Raw genomic sequence first — 25,252 nt, forward strand, 5'->3', positions numbered from 1 at the left:
CAGCTCTGGGCTGGTGCCATTGGAGCCCGGGCACTGAGATGTCAGGGCTCCAGCTGAGGGGGTCCTCGCTCTGGGGCTCGTGCCCCAGCTGCCTGTGCTGCGTGTGCCGGGCTCAGCCTCTAGTCCCTTTGGAAAGGGATCCTGTGAGGCTGCGAGGATCACCCCTTGTCCAGGTGAGGCGAGGGGGATGGAGCCTCACGCAGGTTCCCCAGACCAAGGGCACAGAGCTAAGGAGCAGGGACTACATGGCCGGTCCTCCTGGGCGGCCCCCGTGGATGCCGTGTGTCCTGGTGTAATTATTAACAGCAGCCTATTCCACCCACAAGACTCTCCTAGTTTGGGCAATGAAGCAGGGGACCCCCCTCATCAGACGCAGCGGGTGCAGGCACCCGTCGGGCCCTGTCTGACCCCAGGGCGATGCTGCTCCTCTGCCCTCGCTCTTGAGTCTCGGGGGTTCTGCCTTCATTCGGGGACAGGCACCCGCCCCGAACGCCCCAGGGCCCTGACTCATTTGCCCCGCACCCCACGTCTCCGAGCAGCCGACCCCGTCTCTCCAGGGACCGGAGGGTGTGACGTTTCTATGCCCCCCACCCCAGCTGTCCCCCTGCCTGTCACGCCCCCGTGGCCATCAGACTGTTTCCCAGAATGCTGTCCTCCCACCTGGGGTCTGAAAACCTGTCGCCCAGGTTATCCTGGGATGGCTGGGGGCAGAAAAGAGAGCCCACTGACCTGCGGGTTGTCCGCGGCCACTGAGACCAAGGACAGGCTTGGGGGGTGCCCGCAGGATGAAGTGGAGTCATCAGAGTCTGCCTCGAAGTCCAAGCCGCGAACGGGGAGGACGCGCTTTTTCTGAGCAGGAAGGGATGCGGGAAAGAGGCGAGGGAAGGTCAGCCTGACTGTGAGGGCCACACGCCCTCACCTCGGGCAGCGGGGAGGGCATCTCCAAGGGCACAGCCACCTTCTGCGGCGGCGCCGGGGGGCCGCCCAAAGGCCCCCCCCGCCAATCACAGGCTCTGCATCCCCAGCACCTCTTAGAGGAGCAGAAGGAATCATCCGCTCAGCCCCTGACGGGCACACAGCTGCTCAGAGGTGCTGAGGACACAGCCCAGTAGTGCCGCCCTGGGGGGCAGGCAGGCTTCTCTGGGCTGATGGGTGCTTCTCACCCCTCACACTTCAGTGAATGAGGGGCGCCCAGTGCGGGGAAGCAGAGTGGGGAGGGGAGCTCCAGAGAGCTCCATCATCTTTAGATGCAAGAGCGGAGTTTATTCCAAACCCTTCCCTTATAGTGGTTTCCATCCTTTAAACGTATTGTGTAGGGAATATTCAACACTGGAGAGTATTCACTGAGCTTAGTCAATGGGACATATAAAATTTTCTCATAAAAAGATGCCTACGGTCCCCAGGGACCAGCCGCGCACACCAGCCGGCGTGGTTCTCAGAGACCCTGTCACTCTCCAAGGGTCTGCAGCCAACATCACCGCCCGTCCCGCCCCTCCCCTCCCTGCTGCTGTCAACCTGCCCAGAAACCCCGGGGATTACTTTGCTTGTCTTTATCACCAAAAATAAGTTAAAAAATAAGTGAAAGCAGAAGCAGACACCAATAAAAAACAAGGCTCGTGGCTGGCTATAAACAAAAGCAAGGAAGTTCACAGAGGCAAGCCGGAGGGGGTTTGCTTCCCTGCAAGGTGCAAAGGCTGTCTCCGGGCGACACCAGTGCCCTCACGACCACGTGCCCTGAGGACGCTGGCCGGATGTCCAGGCAGGGCTGGAGGTCCAGGCAGGCCTCTCTGCAGGCCCCGCTCCCATGCAGCTTGCTCTGGGGTTTCCTATGGTGAGACCTGTGCTGAGAGCACACTGCTGCTCGGTGCTCAGTGATCTCAGAGGCTGCGGGGCATGGTGAAGGCAGGCGGGTCTTGGGGCTCCTGCCCCGCGGAGTGCTGGAGAGCCTGAGATTTTCAGGAAATCAGAACCCGAGCCTCCAGCATCCAGGAGGGCGGGGCTGGGGGAAGACTTACTTTGCTTCCAACGGGCTGGGCCTGGGCCCCTGTGTCCTGTTCTCTGTCCTCATCCGTGTGCTCGCTGTCTCCACTTCTCCCTCCGGGGCCTGGCTCAGGCCCACCTGCAGTGGACGCCTGCATGACTCCACCAGGAGAAGACCATCCGTCCATCCACCCACCCACCCCTCCATCTGCTGAGAAGCAACCAGGCAAGGCCCTCTACTGGCCTCCCAAAGACCTATCTGAGCATCAGTTAGAGCCGGTCTGAATCACAGCAGAAAACGAATACTCTGCATCAGTTTCACCAATGGTCACCTTCACTGACCGCTTCCTAAGCAGTCTGAAGACACCGCAGTGTGTGGGTGAAGCAGGCCTGGAGCTACGTCACCTTTTCCCAAACTAACCTCCTCACTTTCAGTCTCATTCCACTTGCTTCTCAGCCCCGGGCCTCCCCGCCTCCCTTCTCTGCCCCCTAGGATGCCTTCCTCACCTGAGCCCCCGGGCCTGTCCCCCGACCCCCAGCACAGCCTTACTCCTCCCTCTTTTCCCCCGGTCACGCTGGCCTGGCCGGTGTGCTGTTCCCTCAGGTCACTACAGAAGAGTGATGAAGTGCATTCTGGGGTTTTAGTCTGGAAGCCCCATGGATCACCCACCTTCCCCAGGGGCCAGGGGCACCCCGGCATCCTTGTGAGCACAAAGGACTTACTGTTGACGTCAGGTGAGCTCTGCACTCGGTCAGGTAAACCTATAACCGAAGAAAAGCTCTCAGCAAAGACCCTGGCGCCCTCACCAGCTACACCCCTGCGCTAGGCCCTGCCTGGACCAGCTTTCGAAACATTAACTTGAATCACTTTTTCTTCTTTTTTATGCTTGACTACTTCTTTTTATTAAAGGTACAACTTCCCCGATTTTGTGCTCTTTCCGTGTGCCCTTTCTTGGTGTGCTGCATTCACAGGTGCCAGCAGGGAGAATGCAGCCCCTGGACCATCACCCCACCCGAGACCCGCCTCACTGGGTCCAGAGCAGCGGCTGGAATCAGATTTTTTGTTGCCCCCCAGTGCCACCTCCTGGCCCTCGGTGGTGACAGTTCTGAAACTGGCCGCTTCTGGGTGGCACTGGCTCCCAGCTCTGGACCCTGGCTGGGCGCCAGAATCCCCGTGACCTTTTACCTAATGCAGATTCCTGAGCCCACCCCAGTCCCTAGAAATCAGAACCTCCCAGGGCCAGGACCAGGTCCTCAGGGTTGTGATGTGGCCTGTGGTTTCCCACCATGAACGGGGCCTCCGGCGTTGAGATTCTCAGATGCTTCGTGGTGTGGCTTTCCCCGTGCTACCTGTGGTTCCCACACCTGAGTCCTGCGGCAATGGTGAAACCACACTCCTGCTGCAGGAGGATCCCTCAGCTGGCTCCTGGCCGGCTGAGCGGGCAGGGGGCCGTGGGTGCACGCGGCCGTGGGATTTACTGATAGGCTCCAACCGAGACAGAAATATCGGCCACGAAGCAGCATCCTGGCGAGGAGGTGGGGAAAACTCCTGAAGAATAGGGTGACGGTGCCCCCCGCCCCACCGTGTCACCAGGACACTCCTAGTGACGCCAGCTGTCTCAGCACGTTATCAGGAGAGCCACTTTTACTCTTAAAAATATCCTGGTTTCGATGATTTACATATGCCCCCTGCACCCCCGGCCCAAGGACGCCCCCTACTCCTGTGGTCTGTTGCTCCAGGTGACAAAAGCCATCACAGGTGAGGATGCCTCTCCGTGGTCTGTCCTAAATTCAACAGTGTGCTAAGATCACTCAGAAACACCTGTGCCAGGCCCAGTGCGTATGCAAATGCCCTGAGGGTGGCTATGCCTTCCTCCTGCATCTGCCTATCAACGTGGGGCTTTAAGGGACACGAGACACAAGTCAGGCGCCTCTCCAGAAGGCCTGGGGGAGAGCCCCAGGCTGGGGCACGGTGAGGACACCCCCAATCCCGGAAGGACCGCCTCCGCTCGGGACGTGCAGGAGCTCCAGACCCCAGGGCATTCTCCTCGGTGCCCCAGATGGAGACGGTCAAGACACCGAGCCCCCAGATACAGGCCTGACAGTCCGTCACAGCTCGAAGGCCTGGCCAGGTGTTGGCAGAGCCTGGGACTCAGGTGACAGGGACAAGGCAAGAGCTTCCCGAAAACACCGCTCAGTTCTCTCCATTCAAGTTCAGGAGGCACTTCTAAGCTCAGGCAATCTCACATCCTTCCCCCGATATATCCCTCTACCCAAATGGCTTCAAGGTGGACAACACAGGTGAGCACACGTTTAGTGCAAGAACACCGTCTGGACCTCAAGTTCTTCATGGAATAAATACTTGGATTCAAAATATTAAAACAAACGACTGAGCTACAACCCATCACTTTTTTGCCAGCCGCTCCGCGGCATGTGGGATCCTCCCGGACCGGGGCATGAACCCGCATCCCCTGCATCGGCAGGCGGACTCCCAACCACTGCGCCACCAGGGAAGTCCAACACCCCATCTCTTTAAGTCTTGATGATCATCAGACTCACGGGGAATGTTTGCTAAAGAGACAGTCTAGGCCCCGTACTGGATGCCCGGGGAGGAGGCTCACTCCTTACCTGCTCCCTGCAGCCGCCCGCAGAGGGACCGCACCACCTGGGCACCCCCGGAGCGCTGGAAGCGCGCTCTCACATGCCCATAGTACCAGTCCAGGGAGCCCCTCTTCACCAGCCTGCAGAGACACAGAGCTCAGGCCCGGGCGGCACACACCCCCATGCCCCGGAAGGGGCAGGCCGGGCCCCCCGCCAGCAGGGCCACTTGATCTCCAGGCCCCGGCTCACCTGGCCAGGTGGCAGGGGTCGCAGAGCCAGACCTGCTCCTCCGGGGTGTGGCCGCAGCCTTTGCAGGTGAAGAGGCCGCAGTCCAGGCATTGCACCTTGGGGGTCTCGAGGAGCCGGTAGGGCTGCAGACAGCGGGCGCAGTGGGTGCTGCTCAGCTGGGCCATGTCCGAAAGCAGCTCCCACTTGGAGTTTTCCTCCTTAATCTTGCCTTTCAAACCCCTTAATCGAAAACAAGAAAATATTCGATGCCTTGTTTTTGCAACAGGCTTTAAATTCAAGGGCGAGCGCGCGCGCGCGCACACACACACACACACACACACACACACACACACACACACAGACTCTCAGATGCAGAAAACAGTGAGCCAAAGTCAGGTAGCACCATGACTTTCTTTCATTGCCAAAGGGCTGCGAACCACGCAGGTTCAGAATCACAGGAGAGGGCAGGCCCACAGCTGCCGGCACCACCTCACGTAACTCAGTGTAGTGGGAAGAGGATGCACAGAGGCCCTGGACCCCAGGTTGGTTCCCCAGCTCTGACCCTGAACCCGGAGCTTTTCTGATGCAGAGCCCAGAGCTTGGAGACTGTATAGCTGGATGAGTGTGGACCCGTGGCCACTAGCACCCAGCGTCCAAGCTCTGTCGGACCAGTCGGGGTTGGCGGCTCTGGGAAACCAGCAGGGATGGGGCCCAGTGAGGTCCTGGGGGTGCAGCTTGGTTGGGCCACACAGTTATCTAGAGCCAATCTGTGGCCCAGTTTAATTGTTTAGCAGGAGGTTAGAGAAGAGAGAAACATCCAAGAGGTTGCTGGGCCGGTCAGAGGAGCTGCAGGAAGAGTCACAGAGGCTGGAGCAGGACGTCTCATTCAGCCGGTGGGCCAGGCCGACGCTCTCCTCTGTGAGGCCCAGGCCAGCCACACCTGCTCTGCCACGCTGGCCTGAGTTAACGGTCCTGAGCTGCGGATGACACCAGGTAAGTGGAGGTCAGGTCGGCACCCTACAGTAAGAGTTGAGAAGCTGAACCCACACAGCCAAGGAAAAAAGCCCAGTGGTGGCAGGAACCTAGGAAGAATACTGTCATCCACTGACTACAGGCTAGATAAGGCTGCATTGACAAGGCAGAGAAAGTGTCTTCCTTAAACAGCAGAGTACCTGGGGCCAGGTGGAAAGGGCCTAGTGTCCTCCACGTCCACTCTTGATGTATCGGCTTCAGCCAGAAAACCTAAAGGCCACCCCTTGGCTGGGCAGGGCCTTGTCCAGCTTCTCTCCTAGCATGGGTCCCCCACTCTCCATCCAGGTAGAGCCGGACCCCCGGAAAGAAGGATGAGGACGTGTAGAGGTACACTGCATCCCAGGACGTGAAGTCCTCTTAAATAAGAGCCCGCGAGAGTCCTGGGGTGGTGGCTGGAAACTTTCAGGTGTTGAATTTGGGGGAACAGATAATGATACTCTGCTTCAGATTCCTTTTTTGTGGATATATTTATTTGTAATATATATTATTTAAATTTTTTTTAATTTTAATTTTTAAAAATTAAAAAAAAATTTTATTGGAGTATTGTTGATGTACAATGTTGTGTTAGTTTCTGCTGTACAGCACAGTATCTGTTATACATATATCCACTCTTTCTTAGATTCTTTTACCATATAGGTCATTATAGAGTATTGAGTAGGGTTCTCTGTGCTATACAGTAGGTCCTTATTAGTTATCTATTTTACATGTAGTAGTGTGTATATGTCAATCACAGTCTCCCAGTTTATCCCTCCTACCTCCCCCCAGTCACCATAAGTTTGTTTTCTACATCTGTGACTCTGCGTCAGATTCTTTAAAACATAACTTCTCTTCTTCACAGCTGGAAAACAGGAGGGAGGGAAGAGGGGACCCCGCATTGGTCCAGCCGAGTAACACCAGATGCCTGCCAACCAGAGGGCACATCAACGGACCTGGAGGATCGTGGGGGGCCAGAGCCATCCATATACCCTGCTTATCGCAATCACAGGGTCGACCAGATGTCCCTGCAGTACAGGGAGGGACAAGCCCCACATGCAGCTACAAGTTAAGGTCACCTTCAGGAATAAAAGATGCCCTGAATGTGATTTACTACACAGTAGTAGTAAACAGAGGAAGACTTGAAACTAGTCTGCTTGGTGTGCTGAGTGGGCATAAGAGAGAGGAGCAGGAGGTAAGAAGAGGCCAGGCTGGGCTGGAAAGACCACAGGCTACGTTCACGGAGGTGGAGAAGACTGGGCTAAAGTGAAGATGGAAAGGAACTGAGGTGGGCAATGGGGAGGGAAATGGCAGAACGTCAAGTCCAGGGATGCAGAACAGTGGTTCTGAAGGTGTGGTCCAGGGACCTACAGGGGTACCTGAGACCCTCTGCCAGGGTCCACAAGGTCAAAACTCTTCTCCTAATAACACTAAGGTGATATTTGTCTTTTTTGCTCTTTGACCCCCGCACCGGTGGTGCAAAAGCTATGGTGGATGAAAGTTCTGGGGCCTCAGCACAGATCACGCCAGAGGTACAGAGTGTATCAGCAGTCAATCTGCTCTCTGCCAGAAAAGAAAAGAAAGGAAAGCATGTCTTGATGAAGTGCGTCTTTGATTAAAAGTGTGTCAAGTGACAGTATTTGTTGCCACTGACAAAACTCAAGCTTTCAAGCTCAACGACTTTTGGAAAACTTTTATGTCTCTGCTGACTTGAGCCTGACGGTTTTCATCACTGAGAGGTTTCTGACAAGATCAGCAGTGATGTGATTTTTTGGGTTCTGTATAATGAAACGTGTTGACGTTTGGAAAGTCTGCATAGGTGTCACAAAATCACGCGTGGATAGAAGACTGACTTCAAGTACAAGATGGACCAATGGATTTCAGTGTAACAGGAAGGGTAAAGTTCATTGACATGGTTTCAGATTCCACATTGTAACTTCCTTGAAGAAACTACCAGTCATAGGGTTTTCATGTATTATCAAAACAATGTCCATAATTACGTGAAAAAGCTACTAAAACACTCCTGCTTTTTCCTACTACATATCTGTGTGAGGCTAGATTTTTTTCCAACACCTCAGACAAAACAACATATTACAACATGTTGAACGCAGAAGAAATATCAGAATTCAGCTATCTCCGATTATGCCAGACATTAAAGGGATTTTCAAAAAATACAGAACAATGCCATTTTCCTCACTCATGTTTTTATTTTGGAAAAAAAGCTATTTTTCATAAAAATTTTATTTTGTTGTAAGGGGTTTATTGTTGTTTTAAATAAGTGAATGACTATTTTTAAAACGCCCAGTTTTAATTTTTGATGGGATAAATATTGACATCTATAACCCAGCTAAACAAAAGCTCCTTGGGGTTCTCAGTAATTTAAGAATATAAAGGGTCCCTCAGACCAAAATGTTTGAGAACTGCTGATTTGGAAGCCACACATTTACTCTCTTAGAATGCAAAGAAAAGGGCTCAGGAGACAGAAATGCAGAGAGAAGATGATGGCCAAGGCAGAGAAGGGCAAACACCTGACAGGTAATAAGGCACACCTTGGAAATATTGTGGGTTCAGTTCCAGACCACCGCAACAAAATGAATATTGCAATAAAGGGAGTCACAGGAATTTCTTGGTTCCCCAGGGCAAATAAGTTATGCTTACACTACACTGAAGTCTATTAGGTGTGCAATAGCATTATGTTTGAAAAAATAATGCACATACCTTAATTAAAATATTTTCTTGTTAAAAATTGCTAAACTTCTTCTGAGTCATATTCTTTTTGCGGGTGGAGGGTCCTGCCTCTGTGTCGGTGGCTGCTGACTGATCAGGGTGGTGGGTGTTGAAGGCTAGGGCGGTGGCAGCGATTTCCTAAAATAAGACAACAATGAAGTTCGCTGCATGGACTCTTTGTTTCATGAACAATTTCTCTGTAGCACGCAACGCTATTTGATAGCAATTTACCCACAGTAGAACTTCTTTCAAAATTGGAGTCAATTCTCTCAAATCCTGTTGCTGCGTTATCGACTTAGTTTATGGAATATTCTAAATCCTTTGTTATCATTTCAACAATCTTCACACCATCTTCACCAGGAGTTGATTCATCTCAAGAAACCACTTTCTTTGCTCATCCATGAGAAGCAGCTCCTCATCTGTTCAAGTTGTATCATGAGATTGCAGCAATTCAGTCACATCTGGAGCCCCACTTCTAATTCTAGTTTTCTCACCGTATCCACCACATCTGCAGTTACCTCTTCCGCTGGAGTCTTGAACACCTCAAAGTCATCCTTGAGAGTTGGAATCAACTTCTTACAAACTCCTGTGAATGTTGATACTTGGACCTCTTCCCATGAATCATGGATGTTCTTCATGGCATCTAGAATGACAAATCCTTTCCAAGATGTTTTCAATTTACTTTTCCCAGATTCATCAGAGGAAATCACTGTCTCTGGCAGCTATGGCCTCATGAAAGGCATTTCTTAAAGAATAAGACTTAGAAGTCTAAATTACTCCTCAATCCATGGGCAGCAGAATGGATGTGTCTTAGCAGGCATGAAAACAATATTAATCTCATTGTCCATCTCCATCAGAGCTCTTGGGTGACCAGGTACATTGTCAATGAGCAGTATTATTTTGAAAGGAATCTTTTTCTGAGCAGTAGGTCTCATCAGTGAGCTTAAAATATTCAGTAAACCGGGTTGCAAACAGATGTGTTGTCATCCAGGCTTTGTTGTTCCATTTATAGAGCACAGGAAGAGTAGATTTAGTATAGTTCTTCAGGGCCCTGGGGTTTTCAAAATGGTAAATGAGCCCTGGCTTCAACTTAAAGTCACCAGCTGCATTAGCCCCTAACAAGAGAGTCAGTCTGACTTTTGAAGCTTTGAAGCCACATATTGACTTTTCCTCTCAAGCTATGGAAGTCCTAGATGGCACCCAAAATCAAGGTGTTGGTGGGACTGGGATTCTTCCTGGAGGCTCAGGGGGAAGGTCTGTGCCCTTGCTTTCCCAGCTTCTAGGGGACAACTGTATTCACTGGCTCACGGCCCCTTCCTCCATCTCAGAGCCAGCAATGGCGGGTTGAGTCCTTCTCACCATGAATCACTCTTACGTTGTCCTGTGTCACCCCCCCTTCCATCTGTCAGGCCCTTTGTGGCCCACCTGGATAACCCAGGATTGTCTCACTGTGTCCAGGCCCTGATTGGCATCCTTCCGTCTATCAGGCCCCTTGTGGCCACACTGGCCACCTGGATTACCCAGGATTGTCTCCTCATGCTGAGGCTCTGATTGGCACCCTTAATTGCACCTGCAGTCTTAATTCTCCTTTGCCAGGTAGCCCAGTATACTCACAGATTCGGGGGATTAGGACATGGGCATCTTTGGGGGCTCATTATTCTGCCATGGTTCTGAGGGGAAAATGTGTGAGCAGAGATCTCACTCCCAGCTGAGAGATTCCCAAATATAAAATCCACCCCCCCCGCCATGCCATTCCTGAGAAAACAACATGAAGATGTGCTCCAGAGGACTGAAAATCGAATCTCAAATATGACCCTTAAGAATGAGGGTGAAAGGACCAATGAGTCACAGAATTGAGACAAAAGTATTAAAAGTACATCAACCAAACTAAAGTGTCAGAGAGAATTGCTGAAAGAGGACAAACATAATGTAATAAGAACTGAAGAGCAATTACATGATCTAAGGTCCTGATTATATGAGCTAAGTATCAGGAATTATAATGAGGGAAATAGACACTTGCTAAAGTTCTTTGAGGTCTTCTGAAGAGAACGAGCAAACGATAATAAAGGGGATAAAGAGGAAATACGTGGTGATGTGTGAACAACAGCCCGCTGAGAGGGAGGCTCACAGGAATCTCAGAAGTGAGCTCAGACCAAAGTTAATCTCCAGGCTGCGCTGGCAGCTGACTTCCTGTTTCAGCCCCTGTGCTTTCAACCCTGGAGTTGCCTGTCTGTGGTGCCAGGTGGCCCAGCAAAGGGTGACCTCAAATTCCTTATTATTATTTATTTTTAAGGCAAGTCATGGTTTGCAAGCCATGTGTCACACCAGGAGCTCTTTCGTGGGTAATCTCAGGCATTCAGGTCTGTTTGCAAAGATTGCAAATCCACATCACCACCTGTTTGCCTTTCTGGGGAAGGTCTGCAGCCCTAATATTTGACTTGTGGGCTGTGCCCTTGAAAACAGGGTGTTCTATTTAGGTAAACTTGGGTCCTCACCCAGCGACATGAGTCACCCATGCATTCTCATTTATCCCTTTCCTACGTAAACTTTGGGATTTTTGTGTTTTTCTAATTTGGAAAACTTCATTATCTTTCTGATTTTAAGACACTCTTTAGAGATCAAAGATATGAATCACTGCCATTTCTGTTAAAACTGTTTCTTCTAATTTTTAAAAAATTAAACATTTTCCTTTTAAATTCAGATGTACATATTTAGTCAATACTTATCAGTATTTTGTGTTGTGATGTCTACCTGTGTTGTCATATGTAGGCTTTTCCATTCCAAGATTATGTACATATTTACTTATATTTTCTTCCCATAATTTTCAGTTTCATGTTTTACATTTTTAATATATCAGTTATAAATCTAACTGAGGTCAAACTCCCTCCCCCAGCCCTGCACTCATGGTCAACTATTCCAACACTTAGCTTTAACTAATTCTTCCCTTTCTTACTGATATGAAATGTTACCACTGTACTAGATATTGTTACACATACTTGGTGGCATTTTAGGACTTTTATGTTGTTTTACTGATTATCTATATCTGTGAAAGGGGTAGCTGCCAGAACAGACCAGCGGAACATGAGGCAGACGTAAGGATGTGCAGCCCTTGAGTGTGGGCTGTCTTTTCAAATAAAAGGAGCAAGATGTGCCAGAGGTTAGCAGGGTGTCAGGGACAAACGAAAGGCTTTCTGTGTTTTTTTGTTTGTTTGTTCTTGTTTTTTTTTTGTTGTTCCAATATGGCGATTGATCCTACTGACATTCCAAGTAGGAGCTAGTGGGCAGAGAGGGAGTAACTGAGGCAGCTCCATGCTCCAGGAGCTGGGAGCAGACAGGAAAGGGCCAGAGCACAAGTAAGGGCCAGGAGAGGGAACACAGGGTGGGCATGAACACAGGTAAGGATGGGGCAGGATGGGGGGAGGTTACACCTGGTAGCCTTGAGCTTTCTGTGAGGAACTGGGTGAGCTCACTGCGACAGTGACCGGGGTCTGGAGGAGAGTGAAGGCTTGAGGAATTGCTTAAGAATTTTTGTGCATCTTTGGGTTTTGGATTCTCCAGAGTATAGCATTGTGTTGATGGGAGGCCAGGAATAACATCACACCATGTACAGTAAACACCCCACTCCCGAGTCCCTGGTCACACATGCCGACTTCAGGGAGAGACTTATATCTGCCTGGGGCTAAATCAAAGGCCAGATGGCCTCCCCCTTCCTTCTCCTCGAATTCCCGAAATAGCCTGTGAGAAAAGCCGTTTGGAAGCTCCACAAGGCACCTGCCACTCAGCAGCTAGACCCCCAGGGACATCCTCCTGGTCAGTTCAGACGGTAGCTGTCCACACGGTCTGCCCACAGCCCCAGTCCCTGGAACAAGCGTGTTCTGTTTGAAATGAGGCTCATGGGGAAGATGCACCAAGATGCTCCAGCCTTTGCCCTTCACCACCGGATGGCCTCCATCCTCCCCGTGGGGCTGTGAGAAGTCCTCTGCACAGGGCAGGAGGTCAGCCCTGGCCGAGGGGTCAGAGGCTTTCGTGTCATGGAGATGGTCAGCTGGGCATGCAGGCATTAGTGCCGGGGACCCGGGCCAGCTCACTGGTCACACACTTTGACAGCAGAAGCCAAAGAGGTGCTGGTCCTACCCCACAGGAGAAGGTGCCGGAGCCCTCACCCAGGCCCCATCTCAGCATCCTTTACAGGGTGATGCTCCCACATGGGGAGAAAAACTGAGCAGCAGTCCATCAAAATACATTTCTGTTAACTTTGTAAACACTAAAGAAAACGTATTCCTTTTTTTGTTTGATTGTTTCCTAATTGGTATATTTGGTGAATTGGCTATTTAGCAAATCGCCTCTCGGGTAAATGTGCTGCTGGTGAATTGACCTTGAGCCCACACACTATGTCCACTTGACGTGTATTCAGGACAGGAAAGTTCTTTCCAAGTAATGCATGTGTTTGTTTCTTGGTTTCACGGTTTCCCCCCTATTAACTTTGTTTTGTCAAAAACCTCGGTAGGTGTTTTGAGCTGGGCCATCCATTTGGCATCTTTCAGAGTGTGTCAAAGACATCAAAAACTCATCTGATTGCTATACAGCTGAAACTAACACAGCCTTGTAAATCAACTATATCTCAATAAAAATTAAAAACACAAACAAACAAAAAACTCATCTGAACAAGCCCTGAGCAGCTCAGTTTGTTAAGGTCACCCACTTAGTTGTCACCTGAGGGCCAGTTTCTCCATTCAGCCCATTGTTGATTCACAGATTAGAGAATCAGGAACTGGGAGAAAATATGAGGACTCCAAGGAATCGTGGAGAAACCCAGACGTGTGCCAGAGAATGGGATATTGTGGTTGCAGGAAATGGACGATTAATGTTGAAACTGGTGAAATGCACAGATTAACACTGAGAGGAGATTGGGAAGAGGAGGTTTATTATTTTTAAACTGTCTTCAGTTTCACTGTAGACTGAGGGTATTTCAGCCAACTTGCTCTGCAGAACCAAGCTCAGTGTCCAGAACCCAAATGTATTTATTCAGAGCTTGTTTCCACCACGCCCTTCCTAAGTCTCAGCACCCACCCGAGCAGAACTTGAACCCACACCCCGCGTGTCCTGGCCTCAGAACCACACGCCTGGGCCTTGCTCCCAGGGGTCACGGGGACCCTGGGGATAAGGCTTGTCACAGGCAGAGGCGGCTTCACCTCTTGTAGCGCAGTTAACCAATACCACAGTGAGCAAGAGACAAAAACATCAAAAAATAAACCCCACAAAATACCCTTCACTCAGCCCCCGCTGTTTACACGACTCTTCCCAAGTGTGTCACCAGGGGCCTGTGTCTGAACAGGAAGCACCAATCACGGGAAGGCTACTGGGGCTCCAGCATCCTTGCCTTGACTCTGATGTGGATTCTCTGAACCACCACCTCTCCGTACTAGACCATTTCCAGGGACCATGTCCTGCGCTATTGTATTTAATAAGCTCACCATCTAATCGCACACGGAAGGCCAAGAAGACAAAGCAGAGTGGCCGATCTGAAGGCTGCTTGAGCAGAAGGCCTCAGGTACTTCCGAACAAGGACGTCACGCTGACCGTAACCGACTGGCCGGGGACCTGACCTGACCCGTAGGCCCCCCAGAAGTGGAGGCAACACAACTCGGATCCTTAGGAGACTTCCTTTCCCAGCAGTAATTGGAGGTTACCTGGGTGTGTCTCCCTTTTACAGTGTGAAATGACTAGAGGAACATGGAAAATAAAGAGGAAGGGTGTCAGGAGGGCATCCCCCGTAGACAAGAAAGATAGGAATTTCTGCAAAACCACCTGGGCTCTGCCTGGATGGAGGGAGGTGCTGACCCACTCAAGGGTCTCCCTGGAGGGCTGGGTTCCCCTCCCCCTGATTGATCTGCGATTCTATATACGTATCGAATGGGAGGGTCTAAGCTGTCACTGAAAATAAAAGTACATCAACTATAGTTCAATTAAAAAAAATAAAATAAAGTAAAAAAATAAAAGTGACAACAGCTGGGCTGCTTGGAGAGGCTGTGATCCCCAGAGCAAAAGCCAGGTGGGCTCTGTCACTGAGAGCGTGTGGCCCTGGGCCCCAGGTGCAGCCTTCAGGCCACGGCTGAAGCAGAGGGAGGGGACGAGGGGCAGGGCGGGCCCGATCAGCACGTGGACGCTGGCCAAGGGCAGCTCTGGGCCCCAGTCCTGCGGTCGCGGGGGGCTGAGTCAGGGCCCTAGACACCAGTGGGGAGAAAGCTCCTTCATAATGAAAACCCGGTGGTGGGGGTGACCTGCAGCCCAAGGCAGAGCGGAGGGTGGAGGGCTCCACAGAGAGGCAGCAGGAAGCCTCACGGTGCTGATCCAGACGCCTCCCCGCCATTGAGAGAGGCGCTGGGCTCCACCGAACTTGTTTCACTTAACAGTCTGTCGGTTCGTGTGGCCTCTGCTCTGTGTCGGGACCCAGAGACTCCAGCCGCTGCTCCTTCTGCCTCCGCTGGGGTCCGTCTTTCTGTCTGTGTCCTCCCTCCAGGGTGGTCTCCTCCAGGCCCACGGCTTTAAATACTGGGGCAGCTAAGTAATGATCCCTCTACCCCAAAAACGTGGTATGTCCTGGTTCTTAGAACCTGGGACTGTGTCTCCTTACAGGGCAAGAGGGACTCTGCAGGTGTGATTAAGTTAAGGGATGTGAGATGGTGATGGGATTAGCTGGGTGGGCTCAGCATGATCGTGAGATCCTTCTGAGCAAAACGGGAGGGGAGGAGAGTCAGAGAGATGCGGCGACGGAAGCAGAGGTCAGAAACACAGAGACTGGAAGACGTCAGGCTGACGGCCTGGAAGAGGCAGGAGGGGCGGGAACCAAGGAGCGTGGGTGCCTCGAGACGCTGGCAGAGGCAAGGGAACCTCCAGAAGGCAGGCAGCCCCACCCACACCTCGACTCCTGGACTCCAGTCGCGAGGGATTTGTGTGCTTTAAGCCACTTAGTCTGGAGTGATTACAGCAGCCACAGCGTCTGTAGGTGGATGCGCCCTCAGTCCTTTCTCTGCTGGGTTCCAGCCCCGTGTGTGGGGGGCTTCCCTGGCCACTTCGTGTCTAACAGGCAACCCAGTGTCAACAGGTCTGACCCGTGTCCTGGTCTCCTCCACACCTGCTCCACCCTTGCCTTCCCCAGGTGAGGTGACGACACCTCCATGCCCTGGTTACTCAGGCCATGGCTCTGGAGTGACCCTGACCTTGACGCCTCCCATACTCCACACCCCACATCCAACCCGTGGGCAAACTTGCAGGTGCCCCCTTCAAAGCTCATCTGACCACTTCTCTGTAGCCCACGGCCTGCAGAGCAGAAGCCGGGTCTTGTTACTCCCCTGCCCGAAGGCCTGCAGCCATGCGGGGAAAGGCCCAAGTCCTGCCCGGGTCCTCAGCCCCCTGATGGGCTGTTCCCCATCACAGCTCTGACCTCCTCTCAGTGCTCCGCCACCAGGGGCCTTTCAGGCATTTCCCTGACTACCTCTCTGCCCTTGAGTCTTTATACAATGTCTCCTTCGCAATAGGCCTACCAACCTACAAAAGTCACCAAGACAACAGGGACCCCAGGGGACAGCTAAGCCTTGGAGGTCTGGTGGAGGAATATGCAAAGGCAGAGGGGGAATAAGTAATGCTGGGTGGGTTTTAGCTCAGCCCACGGGGAGAGACATGCAAAATGGCACTGGGGCCTCCATGCTGAGGACGAGGTGCCCCCAACACTGCTGGGAAGAGGCAGGAGTCAGCCTTTGTCCTAAACGCCCTTGCTCCCAGCTTCTGGGTGTTTCAGGCCAGCATCAAGGCTTTCCCTACTCATCACCTTTAGCTCTTTTATTCGTGCAATGCCATGCCCTAAGCATCACCCCACTTAGGAGAGAATGTCACCCTGGGGTTGGATCAAGTTGAACTAAAACTACTCAGGGAATATCTGGCTCTCAGGAGGAAAGTCAGATCTCCTTGTTTTAATTAGGAAGAAACTTAATTAAAGTTTCTTAAGGCCAGAAAGCAGAATGTTTCCCAGCGCCCGGCTTCCGGCCAGTGTCCTGTACCCGAGCTCCTGCTGTCTGTCCACTCAGAGGGCCGCAAGGTGACGGCCCCTCCGGAGGCCGCCGGGGCTGCACTGCGGGGGCCCAGCCACACACACTCACTCTAGTCTCTCCTCTTCTTTCCTTCGAAGGTCAAAGTCCCGCTGAACCACTTCCCAGACGTGCTTGGCCTCTTCATCCGTGAGCGTGGAAAGATCCAGTTTTTTCCCCATCTCTGCTTCTCGTCAGGGTCACACCTGGAATAACACAGGACCAGAGTGTTCAGCCCAGAAAGCCCGCGTGCAGATGCTGGCCAATTCCCAAAGAAGAGGCAACACACAAAGTGCTGATTTCCCAGCAGTTGGAACCTGGGTTACATGGTGTTAGAAAACAGGCAAATGGGTGTCTGGAAATGTGTGCAGTTGAAATAAATGAACCCGTGCGTACAATCCCCATACCCCAGGAGTCAGACTTCAGTTGACGTTATGCCCTTTTCGAGGACACTGAAGACCCCAATCAATGCCAAGAGGACAGAGGAAGGAAAACCCAAATGTCAAAAACCAAGAGAAGGAGAGCTTTACCGCCTCACTTGCTACACAGAGTGTGCTCTGCGGACCAGCAGCATCTCCCAGAGCCTGTGAGACACTCAGACTCCCAGGCCCCGCCCAGCCCTCCTGACTCAGAATCCGCATCCTAACAAGACCTTCTGATGACACCTCCACCTGTCTCTCCCTCCCCCATCACGCCTGTCCCTTGAGTATTTCTTCACACCTCCTAACAGCTGGTGACATCACATATCGTGATGACGGCGACTTCTCCCTGGCACACGGGGGTGCTTTTCTGTGCTCCCACCTCTCTGGTCTTCATCAGGCCATACAGGGGCCTCTTGGCCAGAGACTGTGGCCACTACACCCAGTCCAGCTCTGCTCTGGGGGAAGATTCTGTTGGGGTGACAGGTTCCCTGTGGGCAACCGAGAGTTCAAGAACCTCTGTGCGACTTCAGCCAGTCTTCAGTGAAGACTGAAATCTGCTTTTTAGGAACATCAGAGAAGGAATCCAATCTGTCTGCTCTCACTGGGAAACCTTAACACCAATCGGGAGACCCAATTTTGCTTCTGAATTCTGGGGAACATCTCCCTTTCACCAGCGCCGACCAGCCGAAAGTACTCTCTGCAGAAACGCGAACACAACTTGCTCTGTGTTAGAAAACTGCTTTGCTGTACAAGAGTTAATTACGAGTTATTTAACTCTTGCTGTACAAGAGTTAATTATGAGTTAAGTAAGAGTTAATTATGAAAAGTGACATTTTCTGAGCAACACTCGATACCAGCTAAAATGGAAATGTCCACAGAGATCCCATGGCTGTCAACTAAACTGTTTCCTGGCTTGTGCCTTAAAATCGGTGAAAAATAATTTCTTAAATTTTTTGCTCCAACCCCTCAGTATTTCCATCCTCAAGCACTGTGCTGACTGTGAACGATGCATTAAGAGGCTGCCCTGACGTGCTAGAATCATTCAAACTATTTTCATTACAGGTGACTTTAGATTTTGGACATGAAAACATTAAACCAAGACTGATTCCTGATGCTCCTCTAGAGGATACAGTTTCTGTTTTTAAAAAAACTGGAACAAAAAGTCATTTGATGGGGCTTCCCTGGTGGTGCAGTGGTTGAGAGTCTGCCTGCCGATGCAGGGGACACGGGTTCGTGCCCCAGTCCGGGAAGATCCCACATACCGCGGAGCGGCTGGGCCCGTGAGCCATGGCCGCTGAGCCTGCACATCCGGAGCCTGTGCTCCGCAACGAGAGAGGTCACAACAGTGAGAGGCCCGCGTACCGCAAAAAAAAAAAAAGTTTGGGTGGATGACTGGGGTTTACTCATTTTTGTTTTTCACCATTGTTGAAAAAAATTCTATCACAAGAAGCCCATTCATTGAAATTCTCTTCCCAGAGCAGATGAAAGCCGTGACCATCAGCTGAGTAGTTAGCATTCTCTCTCCTCTCCTAAAGGAAAAGCCACAATTCCAGGCCTTATTTCAAGAAACTAAAATCGTGAGGTGTGAGGGAGAAAAGCAAAACAAAAGGAAACAAGTATATCTTTCTTGTCACGCAAGCTTAACCGTCTTAGAGCATGTCAGTGACTGATAAGGGATGGATGGAAAGGTCACTAGGAGTCAGAACTGCCACCCGGAGGCTTCACACCCACAGGATCCCCCCACCCCAGCCCCCTCTCAAGTCTGTTCCTTTTGTTTGATGTGTCTTTCTAATAAGGATGGTACTTGGTTTCCCAGCTCAGATAGCAAAGGCCATTGAGGCCTGGGAACGGGTGTGCACTGGACCAGGGAGGGTCCGGGCACCTCTGGCGAGGCGGGTGCCTGCTGGGGTCGGGTGGGGAAGAGGCCCAGCCTGGCTGCCTGCTGCCTGGAGGGATGCTGGGCAGGAACCTACTGAGATGTGAACAGGGGAGCCCAGCAGAGGGAAGCAGACAGCCTCCCACGCTTCAAGGGGACCATGGCACCATGGTTTAGCGCCATTTCGGAGGTTCCAGGGATGAGCCTGAATTGTTGAGGAAAGTGATATGTGTTCATGATGCTCTGTTTAATGAAGCAAGGAATGATTCAATACAGACTTTGAAAAACAAACATCCCACATAGCTAAACCAAGAGCAGACTGTTGGTACTTTATGGATTAGACATTATCTGAAAAATTTTACTCTGGTGCCTATTTTTATTTTATTTATTTATTTATCTATTTAACATCTTTATTGCAGTACAATTGCTTTACAATGGTGTGTTTCTGTTGTATAACAAAGTGAATCAGCTATACATATACATACATCCCCATATCTCCTCCCTCTTGCGTCTCCCTCCCACCCTCCCTATCCCATCCCTCTAGGTGGTCACAAAGCACCGAGCTGATCTCCCTGTGCTATGCGACTGCTTCCCACTAGCTATCTATTTTACGTTTGGTACTGTATATATGTCCATGCCACTCTCTCACTTGGTCCCAGCTCACCCTTTCCCCTCCCCGTGTCCTCAAGTCCATTCTCTACATCTGCCTCTTTATTCCTGTCCTGCCCCTAGATTCTTCAGAACCTTTTTTTTTCTTAGATTCCATATACATGTGTTAGCATATGGTATTTGTTATTCTCTTTCTGACTTACTTCACTCTGTATGACAGATTCTAGGTCCATCCACCTCACTACAAAGAATTCAGTTTCATTTCTTTTTATGGCTGAGTAATATTCCATTGTATATATGTGCCACATTTTCTTTATCCATTCATCTGTTGATGGACACTTAGGTTGCTTTCATGTCCTGGCTATTGTAAACAGCTGCAATGAACATTGTGGTACGTGACTCTTTTTGAATTATGGTTTTCTCAGGGTATATGTGGTGCCTTTTTTTTTTTTTTTTTGCGGTACGCGGGCCTCTCACTGTTGCGGCCTCTCCCGTTGCAGAGCACAGGGTCTGGACCCGCAGGCTCAGCAGCCATGGCTCACGGGCCTAGCCGCTCCGTGGCATGTGGGATCTTCCCAGACCAGGGCATGAACCTGTGTCCCCTGCATCGGCAGGCAGACTCTCAACCACTGCGCCACCAGGGAAGCCCTGTGGTGCCTATTTTTAGCTCTGGCCCAACTTCTGGGTGAGCAGGAGGTGCAGGGAGAGGAGGGGAGGGAGGGTGATTCCAAATTTCAGACACATCCCATATGTAAGATGCTGTGCCATGCAGTAAGGGACGTGATGCTTCCGAGGGAAGCATGTTCTCAGGACAGCCTGGGGTCAGGAGCCTGGCTCCCGACATGGGTCCACGACACGGGTGGTCCACGACATGGGTCTTTATCTACTGTGACCAAATCTTCCCATGTAGTGAATTAATGATGTGCAGAAGCTTAAAGCTATTTATTTATTTAAAGATTTTTTGATGTGGACCATTTTTAAAGTCTTTATTGAATTTGTTACAACATTGCTTCTCTTTTATGTTCTGTGTTTTTGGCCCCGAGGCATGTGGGATCTCAGTTCCCCAACCAGGGATTGAACCCGCACCCCCTGCACTGGAAGGTGAAGTCTTAACCACAGGACTGCCAGGGAAGTCCCAGCTTTTTATTATTTTTATTAATTTATTTTTTTCGTTGTTGTTGTTGGTGGTGGTGGTGATGATGGGTGCTGGGGTGATGGTTTAAAGCTTTTAAAAAACTATCTTTAGAAAATAATCTGAAGTCGAATGGAGAGTATGTTTGATTTCAGTATTCAAAACGCATAAACCAAAAGTCACTGGCAATCAAGGAGTGTGTTGCTAGCACCCCTTCTGGCTTGCATCAGGCTAATGGGGGAACCTGGGGTATGGTGCAAGGGCAGCCCCTCTGCCAGGTACGGCCACGCTGAGAGATCCACGTGGATTCACGGAGGGGACAGCCTTTCAGCCACAATCATCTCTCTCCTCACTCCCCACTTTGCTTGCTCACCAAGACCCTGATCTCCACCCGGTATGCCTCCAACCCTAACAGTCGAGGGGGAACATGGCAGCAGAGGACATGCTGGACCCACAGGGGGGGCCGGACTCTGCCCTGCCCTAGCCTGGGGGAACCTCCCAGGGCGTGCGTGCTGGCGGGGGGCAGACCTCACCAGGCTCCACCTGCTCCTGGCTCCACTTCGGTGCAGATAACGCCTAGTCATGAGCTTCCTGAACAAAACACTTTCAATTTGCGCCTGGTCCACGGCTAAGATTTAACCACATTTTTAATCTTTGAGACTGTTAGCCCTCCCCCATCGCTTAAAAGCTGTAACGGAGAAAAGAGAGCATGACACTGAGGTTAGTGAGTTGGAAAGAGACAGAACAGGTTTTACCAAGTGGATATCCTGAACCCAGACCACTGCATTTCAATGGTGGGTCATCTTTATCTGTTAAAGATTTGAGTTCATATTTTGGCCACATTAAAGGGAGATCTGGGCAGGGATCCCTCCTATACAAAGCTTGGGCTGGTGGCCCCCTGAGCCGGGAAGCGATGGCAATTATGAGTAGTCACCACCGCCTGAGCAGATAAACTTTGCAGCAAGTCCAAGTTCCTCTTCAATGCCCAACAAACAACAGCAGGAATGCTCTCTGACTCAGAATCAGGTGGGCAACTCTTGCTGATAAAGATGCGGGCACATTCCTGAGGGAAGGCCAGGTGCCAGCTGTGGGGGCCTCTGTGTTAACCCTTTGCGGCTGCTTCCCAAAGCTGGCCTGTGTGGTCACTTCCGCAGGCAGGGCCTGCTGCCCATTGGCAGCAACCAAACCCCCAACCCTCGTCAGCTGCAAAACGAGCACCTTCCCCCCGCCCCCTGCAGGTGCTTTGAAATCACTCCAGCAGCAAGGGCCCTGCAGCTTGCCTCCCGCCTGCCCGTTCTCTCCGTTCTCCCAGCTCCCTGGGAAGCTGCTGGAAACCTTGTTTACGCACGGACATAGTTTTGCACTTGCAGCTAAAGCCTCAGCTCTAGTCTCCACAGCAAGGACGGGTCCCAAGGTGACGCTGAGGGACGAGGATGCGGCTGAGCTCCAGGAATTGGGTTCCTATCCCAGTTCAGGCACCAACCAGCCCTGCGACTTGGGACAAGTCCCCTTCCTCTCTGGGTCTCAGTTTTTCCATCTGTACCATGACCTCTATGTCTCTCTCCAGCCCTGGGTGATGCCAGGATATCAGGATTAAAGGGACAGGTTACAAGGTGGGTAGAGGGGACCGGGCTCTTCCTCCAGAGGTTGCTTCTGAAAAGAACGCGACAGCCCTAGAAGGCTGACCCAATGGCGTGACCTGGGGGCAGCCACGAGAAGTCACCACACTGTCATCCGAGGGCACTAAAGTCTCCCTTCTGTGTAGCCTACAGGGCTCTGGATCCTCTTCACCACCCCCAAGCCTTCCACTCAGCTGGCTTTAATTTTTCAGTCACTAATGCCTTAATCAATAAGACCCACCGACGGCTAGTCTATGTGCCTGGAATTGTCTTCAGTGAATCCTGCAGGGCACCTACCACTGCACCCAGATTTTGGAATGTGGTGGAGCACAGGGACCTATGATTGGTGCTTGGATCTAAGGCGTGAGGCCCTGGAGATTCAGGCATGGGGCTCTTGCCCAAGAGAGCTGTGTCTTACTGAAGTCAGCGGACTGGCTGACAATCCAGCGCAGGGCTGGACATCGGAGGACAGAGGTGAACGGGCTGAACCCAGGTGCCAATGTCACTGCTCCGCTGCCATGGCCTGCAAGCCCTGGCCTTCTCTTTGGGGCTTCATGGCCAAGCACAGTGCCACCTTTGCACCTGGTGGGCTAGTGGGGGCCTCACCTCCCCCCTTTATGATTCCAACCTCTCAGAAAGAAATGTGTAACTAAAATTTTAAAAAAACAAACATAAAAATGCAAAGACCCCAACCCAACTGAAAATGAAATGGGGTTTTTAACGTTTGGTTAAGGTGAGTAGGACACAGCCTGGGAAACTGCAGGGGATTTGTAAAGAGGTCTGGCTCAGGCAGGGACCTGGGGCCAGGGCCCACTGTGTGACTCTCTTCATCTACAGACCCTTCCCCCATCCCGATAGCAAGGTGGTGGGCCGTCGAGGGGCGTGTCGGCAAACAAAACATAATTGCAATAAAACTGGGGCTTTCAGAGGCCCCAAAGTCCAGGTCGCCTCCTCCCATATGCTATGACACCACCCGGGCTCTCTCTCTCCGGGCAGGAAGGGTCTCTCCCCAAACAGCCTCAGGCCCCTGGGCGACCAGCCAGAGTGAGGCTCCACCGAGGCCTGCAGCCTCAGCCCCGTCTGCGTGTACATCCGCAACAGGGCTTTTGATTAAAACCACTGTTTTGCTCCCTGAGGATCCAGACCAGTCTGATCAAGCTATCTGGGTGAAGCCTGGGTTCGGGGTTCGGTGGGTTGGACGCGTCCTCCTCATCAGCCGGGACCGAGGCCTGGGGCCCGCTGGGGGTGTTTTCACACCGGCGGGGCTGCACCCAGCACTGCGGACCCGCCCTGAACCTGGGGCCTCCATCCCGGGCGCCATCGGACCCCGCCGTTCCCCCTTCTCCCCGAACTCACCACTCCTTTACGGGGGCGTGTCGGCCCTGGCCCGGACCCCGGGGTTACTCTCTGCGGTCCTGCTACGGAGACCAAGGCGACAGGCCGGGCGTCGGGTCGCGGTGCGTTGAGGCCAGGAGGGCAGATACGGGCCAGGCAGGGCGCAGGGCGCACAGCGGAGGGAGGGGCGAGGTCCCGGAGGCATCCGCCGGGTCACGAGGACCGCGCCGCGCCGCGCCCCGCCCAGCTCCGGGAGCGCCGGGCACCTCCGGGTGCCGGCGGGGCGCGGGGCGGACACCCGGGGCGCCAGTGCCGGGCAGAGCCCATCGCTCCTCGTCCCCAGCCTACTTCGGGGAGGAAGGCAGGGAGGGCAGGGCTGAGCCCACACCTGGCGAGTCTGGAGACTGCCCGGTGATGCGGCCGCCGCCGTCCTGCCCTCGGCGCGAAGGGAGCCGCCGGCCTTTTTCGCCCTCGGAGCGCGCGGTACCTCGTTTAATTCCCATCCCAACTCTGCGCGATTTACTCCGGTTTTACAGATGGGGAAACTGAGGCCCAGGAAAGAGGCTTCCCCAAAGCCACAGACTAACTCGTGGGAACGCCTTACTCTTAAGTGGGACTCTGGACCCCGTGTTTCCTGCAGACGCGCGCCCCTCCACGTCTCCCCTCCTGCCTGGACGCGGCTGCACCCGGAAGCTCAAACGCCAGTAGCCCCGCCACGGGGAGGGCACCGAGACCTTGCGCGCCAAAACAAGTCCCGCAAGTCACAGCCGCGGCTCGCGGCGGGGTCAGCATCCGCGCACAGACGGGGCGGGGGCGGGGGCGAGGGTGCCCTGCGTAACGCCCTCCGAGCTCCCGCGCCGCCGTCTCACTTTCCGCGCCCGGACTCGCGCTCAGGGGCGCCTCAAACCCGGAGCGTTCGGCGCACCACCACCAGCTCCAGCCACCGTGCCGCCTGCTTGTCCTTCCCCAATCCCCTGGACATTAAAGGGCGTCACCATCTTCCCTTTCCCTTCCGCAGTTGGGCGCATCAAAGCACTCCCCCCTCATCCCTCTCACTTACTATTGATAAAAAAAAAGATCAAACAAAACTACATTCTTTCCCCCAGGAACTACTTTCGAAACTTTCCATATCTGCGAAATGGGGATAGGAATATAAATAAATACATAAATGATAAGTGCTGTTAGGTGAACAAATAGTGATATCTCCGTTTTACAGAGGAGGAAACTAAACCTTATAGGATCATTGTGATGTCACATTGGATAATTTATAAGGCACTTTCAAAAGCCACACAATTCTGCTCGGGTTAGAGCTCTGGTTGTCTGCTGTGACCGCTGAAGCACTGTAAGTGCGTGTGGGTATTTCTCTCCTCTGGGCTACACAGGCGCTCTGGCCAAGCGCCATCAACTGTGTGTGCGAACCCGGGAAGTAAGGTGACACTTACACTTAACCCAGAGTTTCCAGAAACCCTGTGAGCCCGTTCTCATGTTTTTCATTTCCTTACCATATACTTTACTGTTGCTTATAAAATTAAGAGATCCCTTAAAAGTCGGTATCAGGACCGTTTTTTTAATATGCATTTTATCTTTCATTTTTAAAAAAATTGAAGTATAGTTGATTTACAATGTTGTGTTAG

The 25,252-nt window shown here is 52.1% G+C and overlaps 1 protein-coding gene across 1 annotated transcript in view; it reads right to left on the reverse strand.

Annotated features, from left to right (window-relative positions):
• Positions 1-23,748, reverse strand: part of MLPH (melanophilin) — a gene marked incomplete at its 3' end in the record, with an annotated part of 40,775 nt that extends 17,027 nt beyond the window's left edge. The window contains exons 1-7 of the mRNA XM_079710170.1: positions 23,640-23,748; positions 16,698-16,831; positions 4,831-5,049; positions 4,609-4,721; positions 2,704-2,742; positions 2,016-2,119; positions 730-849 (exon numbers count right to left, since the gene is read on the reverse strand). Coding sequence (XP_079566296.1) covers positions 730-849; positions 2,016-2,119; positions 2,704-2,742; positions 4,609-4,721; positions 4,831-5,049; positions 16,698-16,807 — 705 coding nt within the window. The 5' untranslated portion in view covers positions 16,808-16,831; positions 23,640-23,748. The remainder of the gene's footprint in view (positions 1-729; positions 850-2,015; positions 2,120-2,703; positions 2,743-4,608; positions 4,722-4,830; positions 5,050-16,697; positions 16,832-23,639) is intronic.
• Positions 23,749-25,252: the final 1,504 nt, after the last annotated feature.

The sequence above is a fragment of the Hyperoodon ampullatus genome, assembly GCF_949752795.1.
Source record: "Hyperoodon ampullatus genome assembly, chromosome: 8".
Taxonomy (NCBI): domain Eukaryota; kingdom Metazoa; phylum Chordata; class Mammalia; order Artiodactyla; family Ziphiidae; genus Hyperoodon; species Hyperoodon ampullatus.